Source organism: Equus caballus, chromosome 2 (genome assembly GCF_041296265.1).
Source record: "Equus caballus isolate H_3958 breed thoroughbred chromosome 2, TB-T2T, whole genome shotgun sequence".
NCBI classification, from domain to species: domain Eukaryota; kingdom Metazoa; phylum Chordata; class Mammalia; order Perissodactyla; family Equidae; genus Equus; species Equus caballus.
This window is the reverse complement of record NC_091685.1, coordinates 28823465-28845480: the sequence shown is the minus strand read 5'-3', so window position 1 is coordinate 28845480 and position 22016 is coordinate 28823465. Positions and strand designations below refer to the sequence as shown.

Here is a 22016-nt window from a genome sequence, read left to right as displayed (position 1 = left end):
CGGGGTCCTTAGAGCCCAGCCCCAGGAGCTGCCAGTATTGTCTTCAGGCCCCTGGGATCCCTCAGCTGGACTAGGAGATTCACTTAGGGTTCTATGGAGAGCCTGGTTTTTAATACAAGTGTGGCTGAAGGAGGATCCACAGGCCCTGCCCTGACCCAATGGCAGTGGTTGGTGGGTTGTTGTTGGCTTTTTCCTCCTTTTTTTTTTGTTGTTGAGGTATAATTGACATCAGCGTTTATATTAGTTTTAGATGTGCAGCATAGGGTTTGATATTTTACATATTACAAATGATCACAAATCTACTTAACATTTGTCACCATATATAGTTAAGAATTTTTTCTTGTGATAAGAACTTTTGATTTAATCTCTTAGCAACTTTCAAATACACATTATAATATTATTAACTTTATTCACCATGCTGTACATTATCTCCCCATGACTTATTTTATAAATGGAACTTTGCACTTTTTGACTTCCCTTCACCCATTTCGCCCACCCCACACACCTACACCCACCACTTTTTCTTTATCCATTCATCCATTGATGGATGCTTAGGTTGTTTCCATATCTTGGTCATTGTAAATAATGCTGCAGTGAATATGAGGTGCACATATCTTTTTGAGTTAGTGTTTTCATTTTCTTCTGATAAATACCCAGAAGTGGAATTGCTGGATTATATGGTAGTTCTATTTTTAATTTTTGGAGAAACCTCCATATTGTTTTCCATAGTGGCTGCACCAATTTGCATTTCTGCCAGCAGTGTACAAGGGTTCCTTTTTCTCCACATTCTTGCCATTGCTTGTTATTTCTTGTCTTTTTGATAATAGCCATTCCAGCAGGTGTGAGGTGATATCTCATTGTGGTTTTCATTTGCATTTCCCTATGATGAGTTGCATTGAGCATCATCTGCTCCCCCCCCCCCTTTTTTTAACTCCTCAGTTCCTCAGAAGGTCTCCAAGGATATACATCAAATTGAAAAGGGGTTTCTCTATTAAAGGCAGCAGAAAGAGAGCAGGGGGGAACTTTGGCTTTACCTATACTATCTGACCTGTTTTTACCATGAAAATGTTCATGTTTTACATGTTTAATTAAAAACAATGTTCAAAACACTTAGTTTTTCAAACCCATTTGAATAGAGCCAAGTTCTTGTCTTATGGATGGACTTTTGATTCTTGTTTTCCAAAATAGGCTAATTTCTTTTTCTTGTAAGCAAGTAGCTCTTATTACCAGAAGCTAGCAGTTTGATAAGCAGTGGAGACTGTAGGAAGGAATGCTGGGGGAGCCTTCTGGTCCCTAGACCAGAGCACTGGACTGCGGTTTCAGTTACAGACCAGGGCTTAACAAGTGGCTTTCAAGATCTTTTCTGGCCTACACAGTTGGCTCCTCTTGTCATCTTGCTGTCTCTTTGAGTTTACTCTCCTTGGCTCAGAGTCCAGGTGTCCCTGGTGTAGCTTAGCCCTCAACATGCTCCTCTCTTGTGATGAACCCAGGGCTCTTTGGAGCTCCAGGTACTTTAGTCTTTTGAGAGAAAAGAGGCCCTTTGGTGTTACCTAGAGGAGGACTTCTTGAGTTCCCCTCCGCACTGGGACTAATTCTAATTGCTTTCTTAAAGCATGCTATGGTGTAATAGGTCTGCTGCTTGTAGGAAAGCGAGCATTTTCTAACTTCTCGGCTAAGACTGAGAGCTGGACACAGACTCAAATGCACACCTGCCTGCCTTGCCTTCAGGGCAAGCTTTGTTTCCATAGAACTCAGCAGAAATACTCCTAGCCTAGTGAAGTAACAACTGGTTTGCAGAAGTCCAACCCACCTGGATACTTGGGGGAGAACCTCACAGGTACCCTCTGACCTCCAACATTATTGTCACACTGCAGGATCAGAGACACTTCAAACTTATCTTTTCAGGGTGAGTTTGTCGTGGGAAAAGGAATAGACTCAAATCAGGACATTTTAGATCTCATTCCTCTTCAGATGTGTCTCTTTAAGAGAACTCTTTTCTTAATCATTTGAGTATTAGGGTTTTCCCAGACCTGAGCCCATACCCAAAGCTTTCATCCTTTCTTCAGGGTAGTTAGTTCCCAGCCTGAAGTTAATATGTGTTGTTAGGCCAGTGATATTGTTCAAGAATGAACATGGGGCTGGGGGGGGGGGGGTGTTTCCTGGGATGAATACTTTTCATATTGAGCTCCTGATTGCTAATCTTAGAGTTTACTAACCTAGAGTGAACTTTTTACTGATTAATTCAAGACAAAGCCCCCAAATAAACACCAAGTTCTCAATGAAAAACTTAAAGCTAGGGAAAAGGCTGGGTTTGTTCAGTTCGTAAACATTTGTTCATCCCTGTTATGGGCCAGGTGTTAGGAATACGTATAGTCCCAGACCTTCTTTGCAGTTCAGAAATTGTCTTTCCTATGCAATATACCTGTTTCCTACCTCCTACCCCTTATGTTTTAAAGTGTGGTAACTTGAAGTGAGTGAGTCCTTGGTAAATGTAGGTTATGATAATATGACAGGGGATCTGTGAACCTTGCTCAGACTTGTTAACATACTCTTGTAGCTTCTGGTGCCATCCTGGCAGTGTTTTATAAAGTTTCCCCATTGGAAAAGAACTAAAGGCTCACCAAAAGAGCTATTCTCTTATGACTGTAAAAGTTTGGGCTGGGAAAGAAGATGAAAGTACTAGATCTGCTTCTGGTGGATAGACCAGCGGTCAGCAAACTATAGCTTGTGGGCCAGTTACTTGTTTTTATAAAGTTTTATTAGAACACAGTTGCACGCATTTGTTTATGTATATTGTCTGTGACTCCTTTTGCACTGTGATGGCAGAGTTGAATAGTTGTGACAAAGACTATATGGCTTGCAAAATCTAAAATATTTCCTATCTGTCCCTTAGTAGAGAGTTTTCCATGTGTAAGCTATAGTATCATGACTACATAATGTGTGCAGTGTGTTTGCTCTTGATCGTTTAAGGAAAATGTTAATCACATAGTAGGATTATTGAAAGAAGAGTCTTTCTAGCTAATATTCCTAATCCATGTCCTTGTGTGTATGTTTCAGGATCTGTCTGGTTCAATAGATGATCTCCCCATGGGGACAGAAGGAGCTCTGAGCCCTGGAGTGAGCACATCAGGGATTTCCAGCAGCCAAGGAGAGCAGAGTAATCCAGCTCAGTCTCCTTTCTCTCCTCATACCTCCCCTCACCTGCCTGGCATCCGAGGCCCCTCCCCGTCTCCTGTTGGCTCTCCTGCCAGTGTTGCTCAGTCTCGCTCAGGACCACTTTCGCCTGCTGCAGTGCCAGGTACCCTCAAGTGCTGGGCTTTGGGGAGAGGGAAAGGGAACTGGCCCCCAACGATATCAGGGAGCCCCAGCTTTCCACTGGCAGAGAGAGCATCTTTGGTTCCTGTCTGCAAAGTTTCCCTTCAGCATTCAAAGATGGGAGGTGGGAGCCCCTTGGCTAGATCTCTCTGTGTATGTGATACTGGGAGGTGCTTAGCCTTCCCAGGAGCCATTGCCAGGTCTGAATTGACCTTCTAGCTAGAATTTCCAGGCTTAGCCATGATTCGCTTTCTTCTTTCTTTCTCTGGAGCAGGCAACCAGATGCCACCTCGGCCACCCAGTGGCCAGTCGGACAGCATCATGCATCCTTCCATGAACCAATCGAGCATTGCCCAAGATCGAGGTGAGGGGCCTGGGCTTTGAGGGAAGGATGGATGGCTAAGGCAGATACTTTATTATCCTGTGCAGTAGCTTTTGGAGAACTATAGGACCATGAAATTTAGGACAATCTCAGCCAAAAATTGTAAAGTTAGAGTGGGCTTGCCCATGTTGGTGGCTCTAGAATTGTGTTCCCCCCATGGTCATTCTTTGTCTCTGTTTTTGTATTTTGATGGATCCCCACCTCCATTGTGCCTTATTTGGTCAGCAAATACTGAAGACTCAGCATCAAATCTTTACCCTTTAAATCCTACACCATTTTGTTTTTTGTCATTGCTATTTGCCTTTTCAAACCCCCGTTTAGTAGAAACAGTTGGCATGCCCTGGTTAATGGCTGTGTCGCCTGGGCAGGGAGGGTGCCTAAAAGGGCATCTAATTATATGACAAATAAGGTAGAGACTTCATACAAGTAGTTGCTAAAGAGAATGTAGATGGTGAAGTCTTAGGATAAGGGAAAGCATTTGTTCCCGTTGTACCAAGGTAATAACTATATGGATACTACCCACAAATAGGTTATATGCAGAGGAACCCCCAGATGCCCCAGTACAGTTCCCCCCAGCCCGGCTCAGCCTTATCTCCACGTCAGCCTTCTGGAGGACAGATGCACACAGGCATGGGCTCCTACCAGCAGAACTCCATGGGGAGCTATGGTCCCCAGGGGAGTCAGTACGGCCCACAGGGTGAGTATACTACCCAGTTAGGAGTACCTAGAGGTGAGACAAGAAAATATTCTTTGTCGGATATGCTGCTATCTGAGTTGTAAGAGTAGAACTGTCCTTTGCTTTAAATCCACCAAGGCCCAGCCCTAAAGTAGGGCAGGACTGTCACATGGGAAAGTCGTTGAATATCGCTGAGCCTCTGTTTCATCTGTAAAATGGGAAGAAGGTGTTTAGCCCAAGACTGAGCACAGATACTTAATAAATGGTAATTATTGGTTGTTAAAATTATTTTTTAGTAAATTAGTCCTAATAGAATAAATCTTTGCTCAAAATCAGCTCTAGACAGATCTAAAGCTGAACGTCTTACACAGAGAATGGGAGAGAGAAGGCAAGATGAGTATGTAAAAAGAGAAGAATTCTGGGAATTGAAGGGCCTGGATAGCAGCAAAGCCAGCCTTGCCTGCCAGGCAGCCTTTCTCTGTGCTGTGCTGTCTTTAAGATGAGGGAAGGGCGCTGGCATGGTGGTATAGTGGTTAGGTTCACGTCTTCCACTTCCACAGCTCGGGGTTCACCAGTTCAGACCCTAGACATGGACCTATGCACCACTCATTAAGCAATGCTGTGGTGGCATCCCACAGAGAAGAATTAGAAAGACTTACCACTAGGATATACAATGATGTACTCGGGGTTTGGGGAGAGGGAAAAAAAAGAAAAGCCTGTTTAAAAAAAAAAAAAAAAAGATGGAACAATTGAGGCCTGTCTTTATTTGCTCCTGGCCACCCCCTTCCCTTTTTTTTTTTTTTTAAATGGGGTAAAGACTACCATGAAGTTGGTCTCTTTACAGACCAAATATTGAATGATTCACGTTGTTTATTGTCTTTGAAGTGTGAGCTGAGTGATATTAGTGAGGTGCTAATGAGTCACTAACCAAGGCTCTACATCTTCTCTCCTTCTTCCCCTCCCAGGAGGCTACCCAAGGCAGCCAAACTATAATGCCTTGCCCAACGCTAACTACCCCAGTGCGGGCATGGCTGGAAGCATGAACCCTATGGGTGCTGGAGGTCAGATGCATGGACAGCCTGGCATCCCCCCTTATGGCACACTTCCTCCAGGGAGAATGAGTCACGCCTCCATGGGCAACCGGCCTTATGGCCCTAACATGGCCAATATGCCACCTCAGGTTGGGTCAGGGATGTGTCCCCCACCAGGGGGCATGAACCGGAAAACTCAAGAAACTGCTGTCGCCATGCATGTTGCTGCCAACTCTATCCAAAACAGGTAAGGCCTGGGAAGTAATGTGGGTGTCAGTGCAAGGAAATTGTAGAGTCACTCAGGTCATTGAGATGCTTCTGGACCTAAACCTTGTCATCTTGGTAAATATGCATTTTACTGAGAGTTCTTTAGAAAACTAGGTTTCCTTGCAATGAAAAACACAACAAAAGTGCTGATTCTTAAGCATCTTAGATAGCAAATTTCACATGACCAGATATCATATGTAAAGAACTTTATTAAAGCACAGGTTATTTTGATTACTAAAATAAGTCTTCAGAGTTTCTTCGTTTCTTCTGACAGTCTAGTTTCTTGGTTTCCAAAAGCATTTTTAATGATACACATGAGTTGGATCTGTGGTACAAGAGGATGGTAGGGTTGTGGTTTGCCATTTCTCCTACTGTTCTATGTGGTCCTGTGTGTTTGACTCTGGTGCTAGAGTGCAAAAGGTTCATATGATTTGGTTTAATGACTTGAAGATTCATTTCTTCCTTGGCCACTGACTTCAGTGAATATAATTCTACTGTTTTGAAGGCTGTGTCTGTGCATCCCATTGTTGGTACCTAAAGTTCTAAAAGTGACTGTTGCTTATTGGGATGTTGATGGACCAAGGTAGAATAGGGTGAGTGACTGTGAAGAGATGGGTTTGGTATCAGAAAGATAGAAGCGCAAAATTTGTGGTAGGCTCATCAAGAAAGAATGCAAAGCCCTTCCAGGTGCTATGCTATGAGAGGTCCAGTTTGGTTGGGATTTGATGTGATAAAGAGTGGTAAAATTAAGCATTTAATCTAGGCCTTTTGTCATAGAGAGGGCCTTAAATGGAAACACAGTTTGATTTTGGAAATACCTTAGAGGGAGGCAGTACTTAAGACACACAGGAGGGCTCCATTCTCAAGGAGTATATACCTTAAACTTGAGCTATGGTTTCTTACTTGGAGCTTAAACCCTGTTAGAACCTTTTGTGGGACGTAGGAGAGAAGACTATCTAGGTCAGGTGGTGCCTGGTTGTGGTTTGGGAGACCAATAAACTTTTTCCTTATAAGCCACACAACCCTATTTGGCTCAAGTCCAAATCTGAAAGCTCAGTGTTTCTAACTCTAGCCTTTCTCACTTTCATTCATCTTCCTCAGGCCACCAGGCTACCCCAATATGAATCAGGGGGGCATGATGGGAACTGGACCTCCCTATGGACAAGGGATTAATAGTATGGCTGGCATGATCAACCCTCAGGGACCCCCATATCCCATGGGTGGAACCATGGCCAACAATTCAGCAGGTAAGTTCTAGTCATTGTTCACCCCAGGGAATTCTTCCAGAATGTTCTTCATGTCACAAACCTATTGGACTTGAGAATTTTTTCCTCTTTTATAGGGATGGCAGCCAGCCCAGAAATGATGGGCCTTGGGGATGTCAAGTTAACTCCAGCCACCAAAATGAACAACAAGGCAGATGGGACACCCAAGACAGAATCCAAATCCAAGGTAATGATTTATACCTTGACGCCTCTCAACTTTCTCTCCCATCCTTTCAGTAATAAGAAGGAAAAAGAGGGGCTTGCCCCGTGGCCGAGTGGTTAAGTTCGCGCGCTCCGCTGCAGGCGGTCCAGTGTTTCGTTGGTTCGAATCCTGGGCGTGGACATGGCACTGCTCATCAAACCACGCTGAGGCAGCGTCCCACATGCCACAACTAGAAGGACCCACAACAAAAAATATACAACTATGTACTGGGGGGCTTTGGGGAGAAAAAAGGAAAAAATAAAATCTTTAAAAAAAAAAGGAAGGAAAAAGAAAAGAGGATGACTAGACTCCAGCCTTTTATGACAACAACTAGACCATCCTGGAAACAGCTACTGTTGCCTCTTCCTATCATAAAGGGTCCCAGGATAATAACTTATTGAATTAGGTTTGAGTTAGCCTAAGGGGTGCTGATGTAAATAACATAATGTTCTCACAGCTGTCTGTTATGGAGGAAATGCCAGACCTGCAGTGTAGAATTCTCTGTACTGCCCTCTGTGAAACTGTGCCCCATCCCCATGCACTGATGGATGGTGTGTGCCATGGGCAGCTAGTTGCTCTTCTCTTCCTGGACCTTACTCAGAGCAGTAGGAATGGTTGGTGCCCTGTGTTCTATTAAGGAGAGATGAGGCAGGTGGGGTTTGGATCCTTGGCCTCCTTGTAGATTGGTTCTGAGTGTGCTGTCTGTTGGGCTATGTGACAGTCTGGGGACCTAGTCAGCATTTGAGCCATTTGAAACATCTCTGTCCTTTGTCATACCTCATTTTCCCTATTTTATAAAGGAGAAGAAATAAAAATCATAGGTGCCACTTCCTGTGGACCTTTACCTCTGGCTTCCAGACCCTTTTAGCCGTCCTCCCATCTTAAACAGGATAATATCCAACACCTTTCAAGCAGGTGGGAGACTTTTGCTTTCTTGAGAGGAGGAAGAGTTTCTTTGCATTTTAGTCCAACCCATTGTCTTAAGATCACATTCTGAGTTTCTCAAGTTCTCTGAAACAGTCTATAAAAGTGCGTCCACTGGGTAATAGTGTGGGAGTAGTAGTGACGTTGATGTCAGGTAGAACAAGGGTTTGAGACTCAGCCCTGCTACTTAAAAGCTGTGAAATCTTAGGCATGGCCTCCTTGTGCCTGCTTCCTTATCTTTTAGGAGAAGGATAATTTATGATACCTAGTATGTAAAGGCATCTACCACAGCACCCAATACATAATATATAGTTGGTGTTCACTTCTTCCTTTCTGGCTCCCTTTTGATCTTTCAACCTTGCAAAGGCAGGGCAGGAAGGTGTTTCAACCTTGCAAAGGCAGGGCAGAATAAGAAGCTTTACCACTGGCCTATTCAAGGGACTTCTAAGACCCTTAGCATAGGCTTTGAATCTGACTGGTTCTTATGAATCTTGATCCACCCCTTCCAGAAATCCAGTTCTTCTACTACAACCAATGAGAAAATCACCAAGTTGTATGAGCTGGGTGGTGAGCCTGAGAGGAAGATGTGGGTGGACCGTTATCTGGCCTTCACGGAAGAGAAAGCCATGGGCATGACAAATCTGCCTGCTGTGGGTAGGAAACCTCTGGACCTGTATCGCCTCTATGTGTCTGTGAAGGAGATTGGTGGATTGACTCAGGTGAGTGCCTGGCACTTGGCTTCCCCTGTGGTTTCAACAAGCCTCTCTCTAGGTACTCAGTGGCCTCACCTGGTGTCATGCATCCCACAGGGACGTCACCTTCTCCTGCTCTCTGAGTCATATACTGACAGGCTGGGGAGCATGGGGCTTCCAGAAGATAAGGCAAAGGCAGGAGGCTGAGACCTCCCTGAGTAGTATGAAGTATTAGCATTAAGTTTACCATATGTCTAGGGTCCTACTGGGGTGCACAGACAGAGAAAGTCTTTGGGCATTCTGATTCCATGGGAGGCAGTTTGGCATAGTAGACAAGGGAAAGGTTTGGAGAGATGGGCCTAGTTTTGAATTCTTTCTTAGCCACTTACAACATATGTGAACCTTAATCAAGGTGTATAACCACCCTGAGCCCTAATTGTTCTTATCTGTAAAGTAGGGACAGTATGTACCCTATTAGACTGTCAAAAGCTAGAAATAATAAAGTTTTCAGCAAGATTTCTGCCACATAAATTGGTCTGTAAGATGGTACAGGGACAGTCAGAGTAGCTGCTGACCCTTTTGTTCCAGGAAGCTTCCCAGTGGAGAGCGGATTTCAGGAGCTATTTAGTAGAAGTGGTTTATCAAGGAAGACGTAGGTGGAAATTGTGTTTAGTTAATCTGTATGGGAGACGTAAGTGAATGGATTAATGTATGCTGAAAACCGTTGAACTGAACGCCTCCTTGAGCCCTGCCCCTGCCCCGGTACCTTACACTTCTGTTTTATACTCAGCCCAGGATGCAAACAGGTGAGGCAGTGCACTGCCTTGCAAACTTTCCTCCTACGTGTACTCTGTAGTCATCAGACCAGGAACCTGCTGTTGGATCTGAGTTTGTGGCTGAGCTCAGGGGGAGGCGTGGCGGGGACAGGCATATTCCAAACCTTCTAAATCAGAAGAGGAAAACAGCTGTCACCAGCAGAAAAGAAAGTGATTGGAATGAAGCCAACCAACAGTCAGTTATGAATTCCTTCTCCCTTCAGGCTTTATTCCCTTCCCCCACAAAGGAAAACAAAACAAAACAAGACACGTGCACACTGCCACATAACTGGCGTGGGAAGCAAAGCCACAGCAGGCTTCTGAGGTGACCCTGGTTTATTCCTGCCATTCTCCCTGGCATTGAGCTCTCATAGTCAGGCCTCTCCTGCCTGTAGGGAAAGGGGGAATTGGATTAGATTTGGCATACTTTTGATTGGATGGGCTTGGGGATTCACTGAACCTAAGATGAGATGTAGAGGGAATCCCAAAGCCTGGGCCTGTCTTTCATTTTTCAAAAGGATGCCAACCTTTGGGATGCTATGATGTAATTGAACTCTAAAGACAGTGAGGGTTCAGAGAAGAAAGAGTGCTGTAATAAGTTAGTTTGTGAAGGCTCCAAGAAGGCAAAAGATGAATTCTCAGCTTTTCTAAAGGATTAGTAGGGTTTAGAGAGAGGAAGGGGCCCTTCCATTGACTGGTCCAGATGGCATGGAGATGAGCAAGAGTCTAGAATATACCCTACCAACGCCATCTCCAACCTTTAAGACTCACTCAGGGGCCAGCCCGGTGGTGCAGTGGTTAGGTTCACATGTTCCGCTTCAGCGGCCCAGGGTTTGCCGGTTTGGATCCCGGGTGCGGACATGGCACTGCTTGGCACGCCATGCTGTGGCAGGCGTCCCACATATAAAGAAAGTAGAGGAAGATGGACATGAGTGTTAGCTCAGGGCCAGTCTTCCTCAGCAAAAAGAGGAAGATTGGCAGCAGATGTTAGCTCAGGGCTAATCTTCCTAAAAAAAAAAACATGAAGAAGGAGACCTGCCTGGCTAGAACAGAAAGACTAATTGTAGGAACTGGGGGAATGGCCTTGGTCAATGTGTCCTGAAACCGAGGAAAGGAGGCAGAACTGTAGCCTGACTGCTGAGAAGGTACAAAAGAAGTCATAGGGCCTGGAGCATCTCCTGGACAATCAGGACAGTGACTGGGAAGGGAAAGGGGCTTGTAATTATATGTCATTGAGATGCAGGGGAGCAGTGGCACAAGAATGTCAAATTTGCAAGGAGCCCCTAAGAAAAAAAATCAGATGTGAAAACCCCCAGTTTGACAAAGTAAGTCAGGCAGGGTGATCATTGATATTAGCACACATCTCCATTTTATAAAATGTTAGTTTTTATTGGTGCATTTAAAATAGTATTTGGATCTGCTGGTTATTTTTACACCACTTTTCAGCACTACACTTGTGTAAAGGAAAAACCATACCTTCTGGATTCTGCTCTCTCTAATAGTGATGTGAAACTTGCCCTATTTTGAATAAGCATTGTCTGATAGTTGCAATGATCCATGGATAGAGCCTAGTGAGGGTAGAGGGAAGCCAGCCGTGGATTTAACGTTTGTTGTGGACCATCTACCAAGCAGGGTTAATTTTTGTCATTAACTGAGAACTGTGATTCCACAAGAGATGAGTACCTGGTAGCCTGATGGCGTTTGGGGCTTGTGGGCAGAAAGACCAGTTGGAAGATATAGCCCAACTCTCCTGGTTGGTTGTACAGGTCAACAAGAACAAAAAATGGCGGGAACTTGCAACCAACCTCAATGTCGGCACCTCAAGCAGTGCTGCCAGCTCGTTGAAAAAGCAGTATATCCAGTGTCTCTATGCCTTTGAGTGCAAGATTGAACGGGGAGAAGACCCTCCCCCAGACATCTTTGCAGCTGCTGATTCCAAGAAGTCTCAGCCCAAGATCCAGCCTCCCTCTCCTGGTAAGGATCGGGTGAGCGGCCCCTTCAAGGGTCATCCTTCAAGAGTCTAGGCTCCTTATTCAGTGGTGCCTGCCACCAGGGATGTGTGCTCTGCCCTGCCGTACCACAGGGCTGGCAGACTAAAGCGCGGGCAGTGGCAACTCCCTTGGGAGGTAGTCTGCAGCAGCCCTGAAGTTTTAATTTTCATTGTGCACCTGGCATCTTGCCAAATGTTTGTAAACTAGTGAGTGGGAGGGACATCAGAGGAGTGAGGAGATCTGACAAATAGCAGTGAGGCTGGGCCATCTGGGAGCTTTGGCCCACTGATGTCAGTGCCTTAGAATGCAGCTCAGACTAGAGCCCTGAATTCCCCAGGGAGCTGAGATGTTAATGAATGGGAAGGAGGGGGTGGGGAGGGGATATGAATGGAATTCTCTGATGGGAGTGCCTCTGCCCACCCTCCTTTCTGAGAGGAGGCTGGGGCCTGGGCAAGCATGAGGAGGGAAGAAGGCCAGGGCTCCTCGAAGGTGGGTGTAAACACATGTGCCCTGGTGTTGACCTCTGAGGGTGTAATGAGTGCCTGAGATGACTCATCAGCTGGGGAGGCCTAAGCATTAGGATATCTGCTGCTGGGAATGGTAACTAATGGAAACATTAATTACTGGTAGTTCTGTTCTCATCAGCTTAGAGGAACATTTGAACTTGAGTGGTGACAGTGTGTTAGATGCTTAAGAATAGGAAGGCCTAGGCTCCTAAAGTGCACTGCAAGTTTGGGGTAAGATGGAACCTCCCTCCCGAGGATTTCAGGGTCTCTGACTGGGAGCTTGTGTACCAGCATTCTAGAATTTAATAGGTGAGACAGGGTCTTTGGGGGAGTAAAGAGAAGTAGTCAGGGAAGCTGGCAGAGACTCAAGGAATCACCAGCATGATGATGGCGTCGCCACATCACTCCCCTCCTCCGAACGTGAAGCAGCAGCAGGGAGCAATAGAGCCCTCAAATTACCTTTATTACCTGGCCTTGCAAGATCCCTTGCTGAGAAGGGTGGTTTAGGCTTTAAAGAACTCTAGCGTTAGCCATATAACAAACTTTTCCAAAGAGATCCCAGGGCATTTGTGTGTTTCTATGAGAGTTAAACCCTTTCCTGCTCACCCTATATCTCTGTCCACAGCGGGATCAGGATCTATGCAGGGGCCGCAGACACCTCAGTCAACCAGCAGTTCCATGGCAGAAGGAGGAGACCTGAAGCCACCGACTCCAGCATCCACACCACACAGTCAGATCCCCCCCTTGCCAGGCATGAGGTAAGGCCAGGAGCAGGTGGTTTGGGGGATCCTAGGCAGAGGTGCATGAGCTCCTGTGCAGCCTGGTGGTCCCTGCTCTGCCTGCCCACCCACTGATTCCCGTGTGCCCTGCATTATCAGAGGAATTGCTTTATTTGGGGTTTAATTGGCTTTCCTCATTCTGGGGCAGGAGCAATTCAGTCGGGATCCAGGATGCCTTTCCTGATGGAAGTGACCCCACATTCCAGAAGCGGAATTCCATGACTCCAAACCCTGGGTACCAGCCCAGTATGAATACCTCTGACATGATGGGGCGCATGTCCTACGAGCCAAATAAGGATCCTTATGGCAGCATGAGGAAAGGTGACCAATTGCTGTTGGCCTTGTGCCCTTGATGACAAGGGCCAGGGAAATGGGGGGGATATCTTGAAAGTGGTTCAGGGTTCTTGTCGAGCCATCCTCTGAGATAAGGCATTTCCGGACCTAACCACCCCTCCCTCCTTTCTTGTCTCCCTCTCCCTGGCTTCACTTTGTCACCCCTTAACAAGTATGTGCTCTTTGCTTGTTGGGGGCTCTTTAGATCTCTGTTTTGAACCTGTCAGGAAAACAATAGGAACAAACCTAAGGGCCTGAGTCTGTGGGGCAAGCAAGGTGTAGATTGCTAGGCCTGCTGACCTACCCATGTGCTCATTGCCTTCCTTTCTGCACTCAGCTCCAGGGAGTGATCCCTTCATGTCCTCAGGGCAGGGCCCCAATGGCGGGATGGGGGACCCCTACAGTCGAGCTGCCGGCCCTGGGCTAGGAAATGTGGCGATGGGACCGCGACAGCACTATCCCTATGGAGGTCCTTATGACAGAGTGAGGTAAGCATGGCCCCGACTCCTGTCCCATCCCAGCACCCCACAGCTATAGTGGACTCAATCTTCTTCTCCGATTGTGTTTAGGACGGAGCCTGGAATAGGACCCGAGGGAAACATGGGCACTGGAGCTCCACAGCCGAATCTCATGCCTTCCAACCCAGACTCGGGGATGTATTCTCCTAGCCGCTACCCCCCACAGCAGCAGCAGCAGCAGCAACGGTGAGTGAAGCCTGGTCTCAGTGCTGCTGTGGCTCAGGCTTTGCCGTTTCCCACCCTGATCCTCTGTTTTTCTCTTTCCTGCAGACATGATTCCTATGGCAATCAGTTCCCCACTCAAGGCACCCCTTCTGGCAGCCCTTTCCCCAGCCAGCAGACCACAATGTATCAGCAGCAGCAGCAGGTGAGGAGGGTAGCAGGGTGGACTGGCACACAGGTTCCCCTTGAGAGCCAGTGAGAAAACTAGGTTGAAAAGTCTAAGCAGCTCGCTTTAGGTGATTTGGTGTTGTTCTCCCACCCGAATAGCCAGTTGTGCCTAAAGAGCCAAGCCTGCAATCTCTTCTCTGTTTGGAGTCCAGTCCAGTCTCTCTAATTCTACAAAAGGGCTAGAAACAAGCCTTGATTTTTGAACTTTTCGATGTTTTTCTACTTAGAGCAAGGGAGAGCCAGAGGGGCATAGAGAATAATTCTTGCTTTCAGAAACAACTTCAAAAGATAATTTATGAAGGTGATTCCTTTGTTCCCTTGGAGTCTGTGTCCTTTCTTTTACGGGGCAGAAGTAAGCCTAGTAAGTGTGTGGTATAGCCATCTTGGCAGCTGTGGGCCTTGTGTCCCTGAGGGGAGAGTATTAACTTCCCCTCTGCTTGTCCCTGTCTTAGAATTACAAGCGGCCGATGGATGGCACATATGGCCCTCCTGCCAAGCGGCACGAAGGGGAGATGTACAGCGTGCCATACAGCACAGGGCAGGGGCAGCCCCAACAGCAGCAACTGCCCCCAGCCCAGCCCCAGCCTGCCAGCCAGCAACAAGCTGCCCAGCCTTCTCCTCAGCAAGATGTGTACAACCAGTATGGCAATGCCTATCCTGCCACTGCTGCTGCTGCTACTGAGCGCCGACCAGCAGGTGGCCCCCAGAACCAGTTTCCATTCCAGTTTGGCCGAGACCGTGTCTCTGCACCCCCTGGCTCCAATGCCCAGCAGACCATGCCACCGCAAATGATGGGCGGCCCCATACAGGCATCGGCTGAAGTTGCTCAGCAAGGCACTATGTGGCAGGGGCGTAATGACATGACCTACAATTATGCCAACAGGCAGAACACGGGCTCTGCCCCCCAGGGCCCTGCCTATCATGGCGTGAACCGAACAGATGAAATGCTGCACACGGATCAGAGGGCCAACCATGAAGGCCCGTGGCCTTCCCATGGCACACGCCAGCCCCCATATGGTCCCTCTGCCCCTGTTCCCCCCATGACAAGGCCCCCTCCATCCAACTACCAGCCCCCACCAAGCATGCAGAATCACATTCCTCAGGTATCCAGCCCTGCTCCCCTGCCCCGGCCAATGGAGAACCGCACCTCTCCCAGCAAGTCTCCATTCCTGCACTCTGGGATGAAGATGCAGAAGGCAGGTCCCCCAGTACCTGCCTCACACATAGCACCTGCCCCTGTGCAGCCCCCCATGATTCGGCGGGACATCACCTTCCCACCTGGTTCTGTTGAAGCCACACAGCCTGTATTGAAGCAGAGGAGGCGCCTCACAATGAAAGACATCGGTAAGGAGACCTCCCTGATTGGGTTGCTTAATCTGCCCCTTTCCATCTTGTCCATTGTTGTCTCTCCATCCTGATATTCTGGATGAGGTAAAATCTGGTCCAGTGTTGACTAAAATAGAACCAAAGAACTTTGGATAAGGAAGAAATCAGCTGATTTCAGGCTTTACATAAAGGAATCGCCATGCAGTGATGTCCTGAGAGAGCCTAGCCACGAGGGGCAGGTACCTCATCTCTCAGTTAGGAACTGCCTCTCACCATGTGTTATCTTCAGAGTAGCCTGACTGATGGATCAGCCCTGGGGGGGCCTCCAGCCAACCCTGGCTTGGTGGATGGACCACATGGAGGTTTATTTCAGGAACCCCGGAGGCATGGCGGGTAATGATGTCCCTCAAGTCTGGGCTGCTGGCAGAGAGCACGTGGGCATTAGACACCATTAACATCCTGTTGTATGATGACAACAGCATCATGACCTTCAACCTCAGTCAGGTGAGTACAGGTGGTGCCTGGGGAACCCTGGAAGATTGGGAGGGCCTGGGATCTTCTTGAAGTAGATGGTGCTCAGTGACACAGGAAATTAAGCCATCCCTGACCAACGTGGTTGCCTGTCTCTTGCTCCTCTCTGTCTTCCATGCGAGTGCTTTGATCCCATGCCAGTACCTTGCCACTGGCCATGGGCCCAGAATACTGAGAAGAAGAAGAATTTGTGTAAGGTATCAGGATTGACTTCAAAGGGAATTTGAGAGAAACTTTTTGGTATTAGTAAGAAATACAGATTCTGTTGATGTAAGTGAGGACACCATATTTTCTTGACTACCAAGAAGAACCTCTGGTCTTTATCAGTGAGCAGAGCAGTTTCTTTATTTTTCCCTTTCTCACTTCATCTGCTCTGAATAGAAGAGGGCTTTGTTGAACCCATTTTTCTAAGGTGTAGAATGGGAAGTGTAAAGAAGTATTCTTGAGGTGGCAGGCTGGGTTTAATGATGTTCTTGCAGAGGTTTTTCTCAGAGCCTCTCTCTACATGACGTGCACTTGAGAGTTTTCCCGATAGCTGGAAGAGTTTCTGCTGCACCATCCTACTCTTTGTTTTGATCATCATTAGTACCCAGCAACCCGTCTGTCAAGGAGCTGACCAGGGGCAGGGGGGACATTGTTATTAGTAGTTGCCATTTATTGTGCCTTCACTTTGTGCCACGTCCTTCGTATTTTCTTTCATGTCATCTTCACAACAGCCTTCTGAGGCAGATGTGGCCACTGAGAGATGAGTAAATAGGCTGAGTCTTACCTTTGCCCAGGTTCACACAGCTGTCAGCAGAGTCTTTCTGATTCCAAAGGCTGACTTTATGTCCATTGCAAAATATTGCCTCCCATGAGAAAGAAAAGGAACAGATACTGATTGAGCAATTTCCATATGACAGGCATTTGACATATTACATTTAGACCTCAGAACAACTCTGTAAAGTTTAGGAATTTCCATCATTTTCAATGGAAAACCTACAACTTAGAGAGTTTAAATCACACAGCTAGATCCTGGAAGAGCCAGAATTCAGACCTAGATCTTTCTGATTCTAAAGCCCTTATTTTTTCCATTCTGCTATACTGTTCAGCCAGCAATTAATCTGACTGGAGATTAGTGTTTTCTTCTAGAAGTAAATGGCCTATACAGGATCCAAGCTGGAATTTGGATCTACCTAGCATCAGCTTGGACCAATGTTTGGAGAGCTGAAGCTTCATCGCACTCATTATGTTGCATGATTCATGGAGGTCTAGCCTCCTGGAATGTTGAGGAGCTTGGAGAAGAGAGCAGATGACCATCTGACCATACTGCAGCCCCTCTCTCATTTCATTTGGAAGGGTCATCCAACCTTGCCTAGCCTTGGGTTCTGCTTGGCAGTGGGATGTAGAGTATCCTAAGGGGAACAATGGCATTGACCAATGGGTAGGAAACTGGACCTGGTGAAGAAAAGCAGAAATTGCTTGGGAAAGAGGAGGCTGAGAGATGGGTGGCGCTGGTAGATGAGGTACAGAGCCATTTGTCAGCGTCTCTATCCTGCTGTAGGCAGGTTTACATGAAGGTAGGTTGGGCAGAAATAAGAATTTTGTGCTAGGCATAAGAGAGATTAAACGACTCATTCTATAGAGAACCTTTGGAAGGGAGCGGTTCTGCCTTTCCCCGCGATACAGATGTCTGCCCTAGAAGGAATCGGGGCGGAGATTAGGTGGAAGACCTTGGGAAGTCTCTCAAGTTAAGGATTCTCTTCTTAGCCCACTTTTTGCCTTTATTTCCTCTTCTTTCTCTTTTAGCTCCCAGGGTTGCTAGAGCTCCTTGTGGAATATTTCCGACGTTGCCTGATCGAAATCTTTGGCATTTTAAAGGAGTATGAGGTGGGTGATCCAGGACAGAGAACACTACTGGACCCTGGGAGATTCAGCAAGGCGTCTAGTCCAGCACCCATGGAGGGGGAGGAGGAGGAGGAAGACCTTCTAGGTCCTAAACTAGAGGAGGAAGAAGAAGAGGAAGTAGTTGAAAATGATGAGGAGATGGCCTTTTCGGGCAAGGATAAGGCAGCCTCAGAGAATAGTGAGGAGAAACTGATTAGTAAGTTTGACAAGCTTCCAGTAAAGATTGTGCAGAAGAACGACCCATTTGTGGTAGACTGCTCAGATAAGCTTGGGCGCGTGCAGGAGTTTGACAGTGGCCTGCTACACTGGCGGATTGGTGGGGGGGACACCACTGAGCATATCCAGACCCACTTTGAGAGCAAGACAGAGCTGCTGCCTACCCGGCCTCAAGTGCCCTACCCACCAGTCACCCGGAAACTTGTCACAGCGGCAGAGGGTACACCAGGGACAACAGAGCAGGAGGGTCCCCCACCTGATGGCCCTCCAGAAAAACGGATCACAGCCACTATGGATGACATGTTGTCCACTCGGTCTAGCACATTGACCGAGGAGGGAGCTAAGACTGCAGAGGCCACCAAGGAGAGCAGCAAGTTTCCATTTGGCATCAGCCCGGCACAGAGCCACCGGAACATCAAAATCCTAGAGGATGAACCCCACAGTAAAGATGAGACCCCACTGTGTACCCTTCTGGACTGGCAGGATTCCCTTGCCAAACGCTGTGTCTGTGTCTCCAATACCATCCGAAGCCTGTCATTTGTGCCAGGCAACGACTTTGAGATGTCCAAACACCCAGGGCTGTTGCTGATCCTGGGCAAGCTGATCCTTCTACACCACAAGCACCCAGAACGGAAGCAGGCACCACTAACTTATGAGAAGGAGGAGGAGCAGGACCAGGGGGTGAGCTGCAACAAAGTGGAGTGGTGGTGGGACTGCTTGGAGATGCTGCGGGAAAACACTTTGGTCACGCTCGCCAACATCTCGGGGCAGTTGGACCTCTCCCCATACCCCGAGAGCATTTGCCTGCCTGTCTTGGACGGACTCCTACACTGGGCAGTCTGCCCTTCAGCTGAAGCCCAGGACCCCTTCTCCACCCTGGGCCCCAATGCCGTCCTCTCCCCCCAAAGACTGGTCTTGGAAACCCTCAGCAAACTCAGCATCCAGGACAACAATGTGGACCTGATCCTGGCCACGCCCCCCTTTAGCCGCCTGGAGAAGTTGTATAGCACCATGGTGCGCTTCCTCAGTGACCGAAAGAACCCGGTATGCCGGGAGATGGCCGTGGTACTGCTGGCCAACCTGGCGCAGGGCGACAGCCTGGCAGCCCGTGCCATTGCAGTGCAGAAGGGCAGCATCGGCAACCTCCTGGGCTTCCTGGAGGACAGCCTTGCTGCCACACAGTTCCAGCAGAGCCAGGCCAGCCTGCTCCACATGCAGAATCCACCCTTTGAGCCAACTAGTGTGGACATGATGCGGCGGGCTGCCCGCGCGCTGCTAGCCCTGGCCAAGGTGGACGAGAACCACTCGGAGTTCACGCTGTACGAGTCACGGCTGTTGGACATCTCTGTATCACCGTTGATGAACTCATTGGTTTCACAAGTCATTTGTGATGTACTGTTTTTGATTGGCCAGTCATGACAGCCGTGGGACACCTCCCTCCCTGTGTGTGTGTGCGTGTGTGGAGAACTTAGAAACTGACTGTTGCCCTTTATTTATGCAAAACCACCTCAGAATCCAGTTTACCCTGTGCTGTCCAGCTTCTCCCTTGGGAAAAAAGTTTCTCCTATTTCTCTTTCCTCCCTGCCCCCTCCCCCCTTTCTGTTCCTTGTCCTCACCTTACCCCCTCAGGACCCCACCCTATTTGAAAAGACAAAGCTCTGCCTACATAGAAGACTTTTTTATTTTAACCAAAGTTACTGTCGTTTACAGTGAGTTTGGGGAAAAAAATAAAATAAAAATGGCTTTCCCGGTCCTTGCATCAACGGGATGCCACATTTCATAACTGTTTTTAATGGTAAAAAAAAAAAAGAGGAAAAAAATACAAAAAAAACCCTGAAGGACAAAAAAGGTGACTGCTGAACTGTGTGTGGTTTATTGTTGTACATTCACAATCTTGCAGGAGCCAAGAAGTTCGCAGTTGTGGACAGACGCTGTTCACTGGAGAGGCCTGTGCAGTAGAGTGTAGACCCTTTCATGTACTGTACTGTACACCTGATACTGTAAACATACTGTAATAATAATGTCTCACATGGAAACAAGAGAAAACGCTGGGTCAGCAGCAAGCTGTAGTTTTTAAAAATGTTTTTAGTTAAACGTTGAGGAGAAAAAAAAAAACGGCTTTTCCCCCAAAGTATCATGTGTGAACCTACAACACCCTGACCTCTTTCTCTCCTCCTTGATTGTATGAATAACCCTGAGATCACCTCTTAGAACTGGTTTTAACCTTTAGCTGCAGCGACTGCGCTGCCACGTGTGTATATATATGACGTTGTACATTGCACATACCCTCGGATGCCCACAGTTTGGTCCCCCTCCCAGCTACCCCTTTATAGTATGACGAGTTAACAAGTTGGTGACCTGCACAAAGCGAGACACAGCTATTTAATCTCTTGCCAGACATCGCCCCTCTTGGCGCGATGCTGTACAGGTCTCTGTAAAAAGTCCTTGCTGTCTCAGCAGCCAATCAACTTATAGTTTATTTTTTTCTGGGTTTTTGTTTTGTTTTGTTTTCTTTCTAATCGAGGTGTGAAAAAGTTCTAGGTTCAGTTGAAGTTCCTGATGAAGAAACACAATTGAGATTTTTTCAGTGATAAAATCTGCATATTTGTATTTCAAACAATGTAGCTAAAACTTGATGTAAATTCCTCCTTTTTTCCTTTTTTGGCTTAATGAATATCATTTATTCAGTATGAAATCTTTATACTATATGTTCCACGTGTTAAGAATAAATGTACATTAAATCTTGGTAAGACGTTTGTGAGGCTTTTTATTGTTTTAAAACTATTTAAAAGCTGACCTTTTGAGGATATGGAGCTGGTCCTGTTTTTGCAAATCTTGCTTGGTGTGCTCTCCCCTTAATGGTGGCGTCTTGGACCTTGTCATTTCTGCACCATGTTCCAGTTTACATTCAACAGCGTAAGTCTAAATTTAAGGAAGTTCTGAGATGCTTTCACCTGTAAGAGGAAGTTCTAGGCATAAAAAGCATGTTAGCCTCTTGAGATACAGTGGGTTTAAATGGCCAAATAAATTAATACTCTAGAAAAAAAAACTTTTGGAAATAAATTGGCAAAGGGAAGATCTCTGTTTTTCTTAGAAATTTTTAACAATAAGACACCTATTTGTCTGGAGGCAGCCTCCAACTTAACCATTTATTTTTTCCAGACTGGCGCTCTCCTCTGATTCCAGATTAAAGCATTTAGCTGCCTTTTTTTTTTTTTTTTTTAAAGATTGGTGTCTGAGCTAACTGTTGCCAATCTTTTTTCTTCTTCTTCTCCCCAAAGCCCCCCAGTACATAGTTGTCTATTCTAGTTGTGAGCGCCTCTGGTTGTGGCATATGGACGCCGCCTCAGCATGGTCTGATGAGTGGTGCCATGTCCGTGCCCAGGATTCGAACCAGCAAAACCCTGGGCCGCCAAAGCGGAGCGCTCAAACTTAACCACTTGGCCACAGGCCAGCCCCTTAGCTGCCTTCTTGACAACTCTGCTTGGAAATTTAATTTGAACATGCCCAGTCTGAAATGCCTGTCTTTCCCCAGAAACTTGCCTCTCCCATAGTTTTCTCGGTAAATGGTAACTCCATTGCTTGGCAAAAAAATCCTCAACTCCTTTCATTTCCGCATCCAGCCTGTTAGCGCTGCAAAAAATAATCCTCAGCCCAGCTACTACCACTGTAGTTCAAGACACTTCATATCTTTCTTGAGTTCTTGAAATATCCTCCACACTAGCCTCCCTGCTTCTGCTTTGCATGATTAAACCTGTTCTCAACATAGCAACCAGAATGTTCCCTTTAAAACCTAAGTCAGGTCAAAATCCTTGAGTGCTTCTCACTCTGAGTAAGTGAAAACCCCGATTATGGACTTACAGTGACCTCGGAGGCCCTTGTCTAGCTTGCCATTATCCCTCTGATCTCCTATTGTCTCTTATCTGTCACTCACTCCAAGATACAGGGCTGTTTCCACCTTACTGCCTTT

The 22016-nt window shown here is 46.9% G+C and overlaps 1 protein-coding gene across 2 annotated transcripts in view; it reads left to right on the top strand.

Moving 5' to 3' along the window:
• Positions 1-20796, top strand: part of ARID1A (AT-rich interaction domain 1A) — a 67396-nt gene extending 46600 nt beyond the window's left edge. Inside the window, exons 5-20 of one of the 2 annotated variants that reach the window (XM_023635404.2) lie at positions 3058-3298; positions 3590-3679; positions 4227-4394; positions 5339-5651; positions 6773-6918; positions 7014-7123; positions 8572-8781; positions 11336-11543; positions 12692-12824; positions 12994-13166; positions 13516-13666; positions 13748-13882; positions 13967-14063; positions 14539-15430; positions 15786-15916; positions 17732-20796. In XM_023635404.2, the coding sequence (XP_023491172.1) occupies positions 3058-3298; positions 3590-3679; positions 4227-4394; positions 5339-5651; positions 6773-6918; positions 7014-7123; positions 8572-8781; positions 11336-11543; positions 12692-12824; positions 12994-13166; positions 13516-13666; positions 13748-13882; positions 13967-14063; positions 14539-15430; positions 15786-15916; positions 17732-19465 (4932 nt within the window). In that variant the 3' untranslated portion in view covers positions 19466-20796. Of the gene's footprint in view, positions 1-3057; positions 3299-3586; positions 3680-4226; positions 4395-5338; positions 5652-6772; positions 6919-7013; positions 7124-8571; positions 8782-11335; positions 11544-12691; positions 12825-12993; positions 13167-13515; positions 13667-13747; positions 13883-13966; positions 14064-14538; positions 15431-15785; positions 15917-17731 lie in introns of both variants that reach the window. The other variant, XM_023635403.2, reaches the window with a different exon arrangement.
• Positions 20797-22016: the final 1220 nt, after the last annotated feature.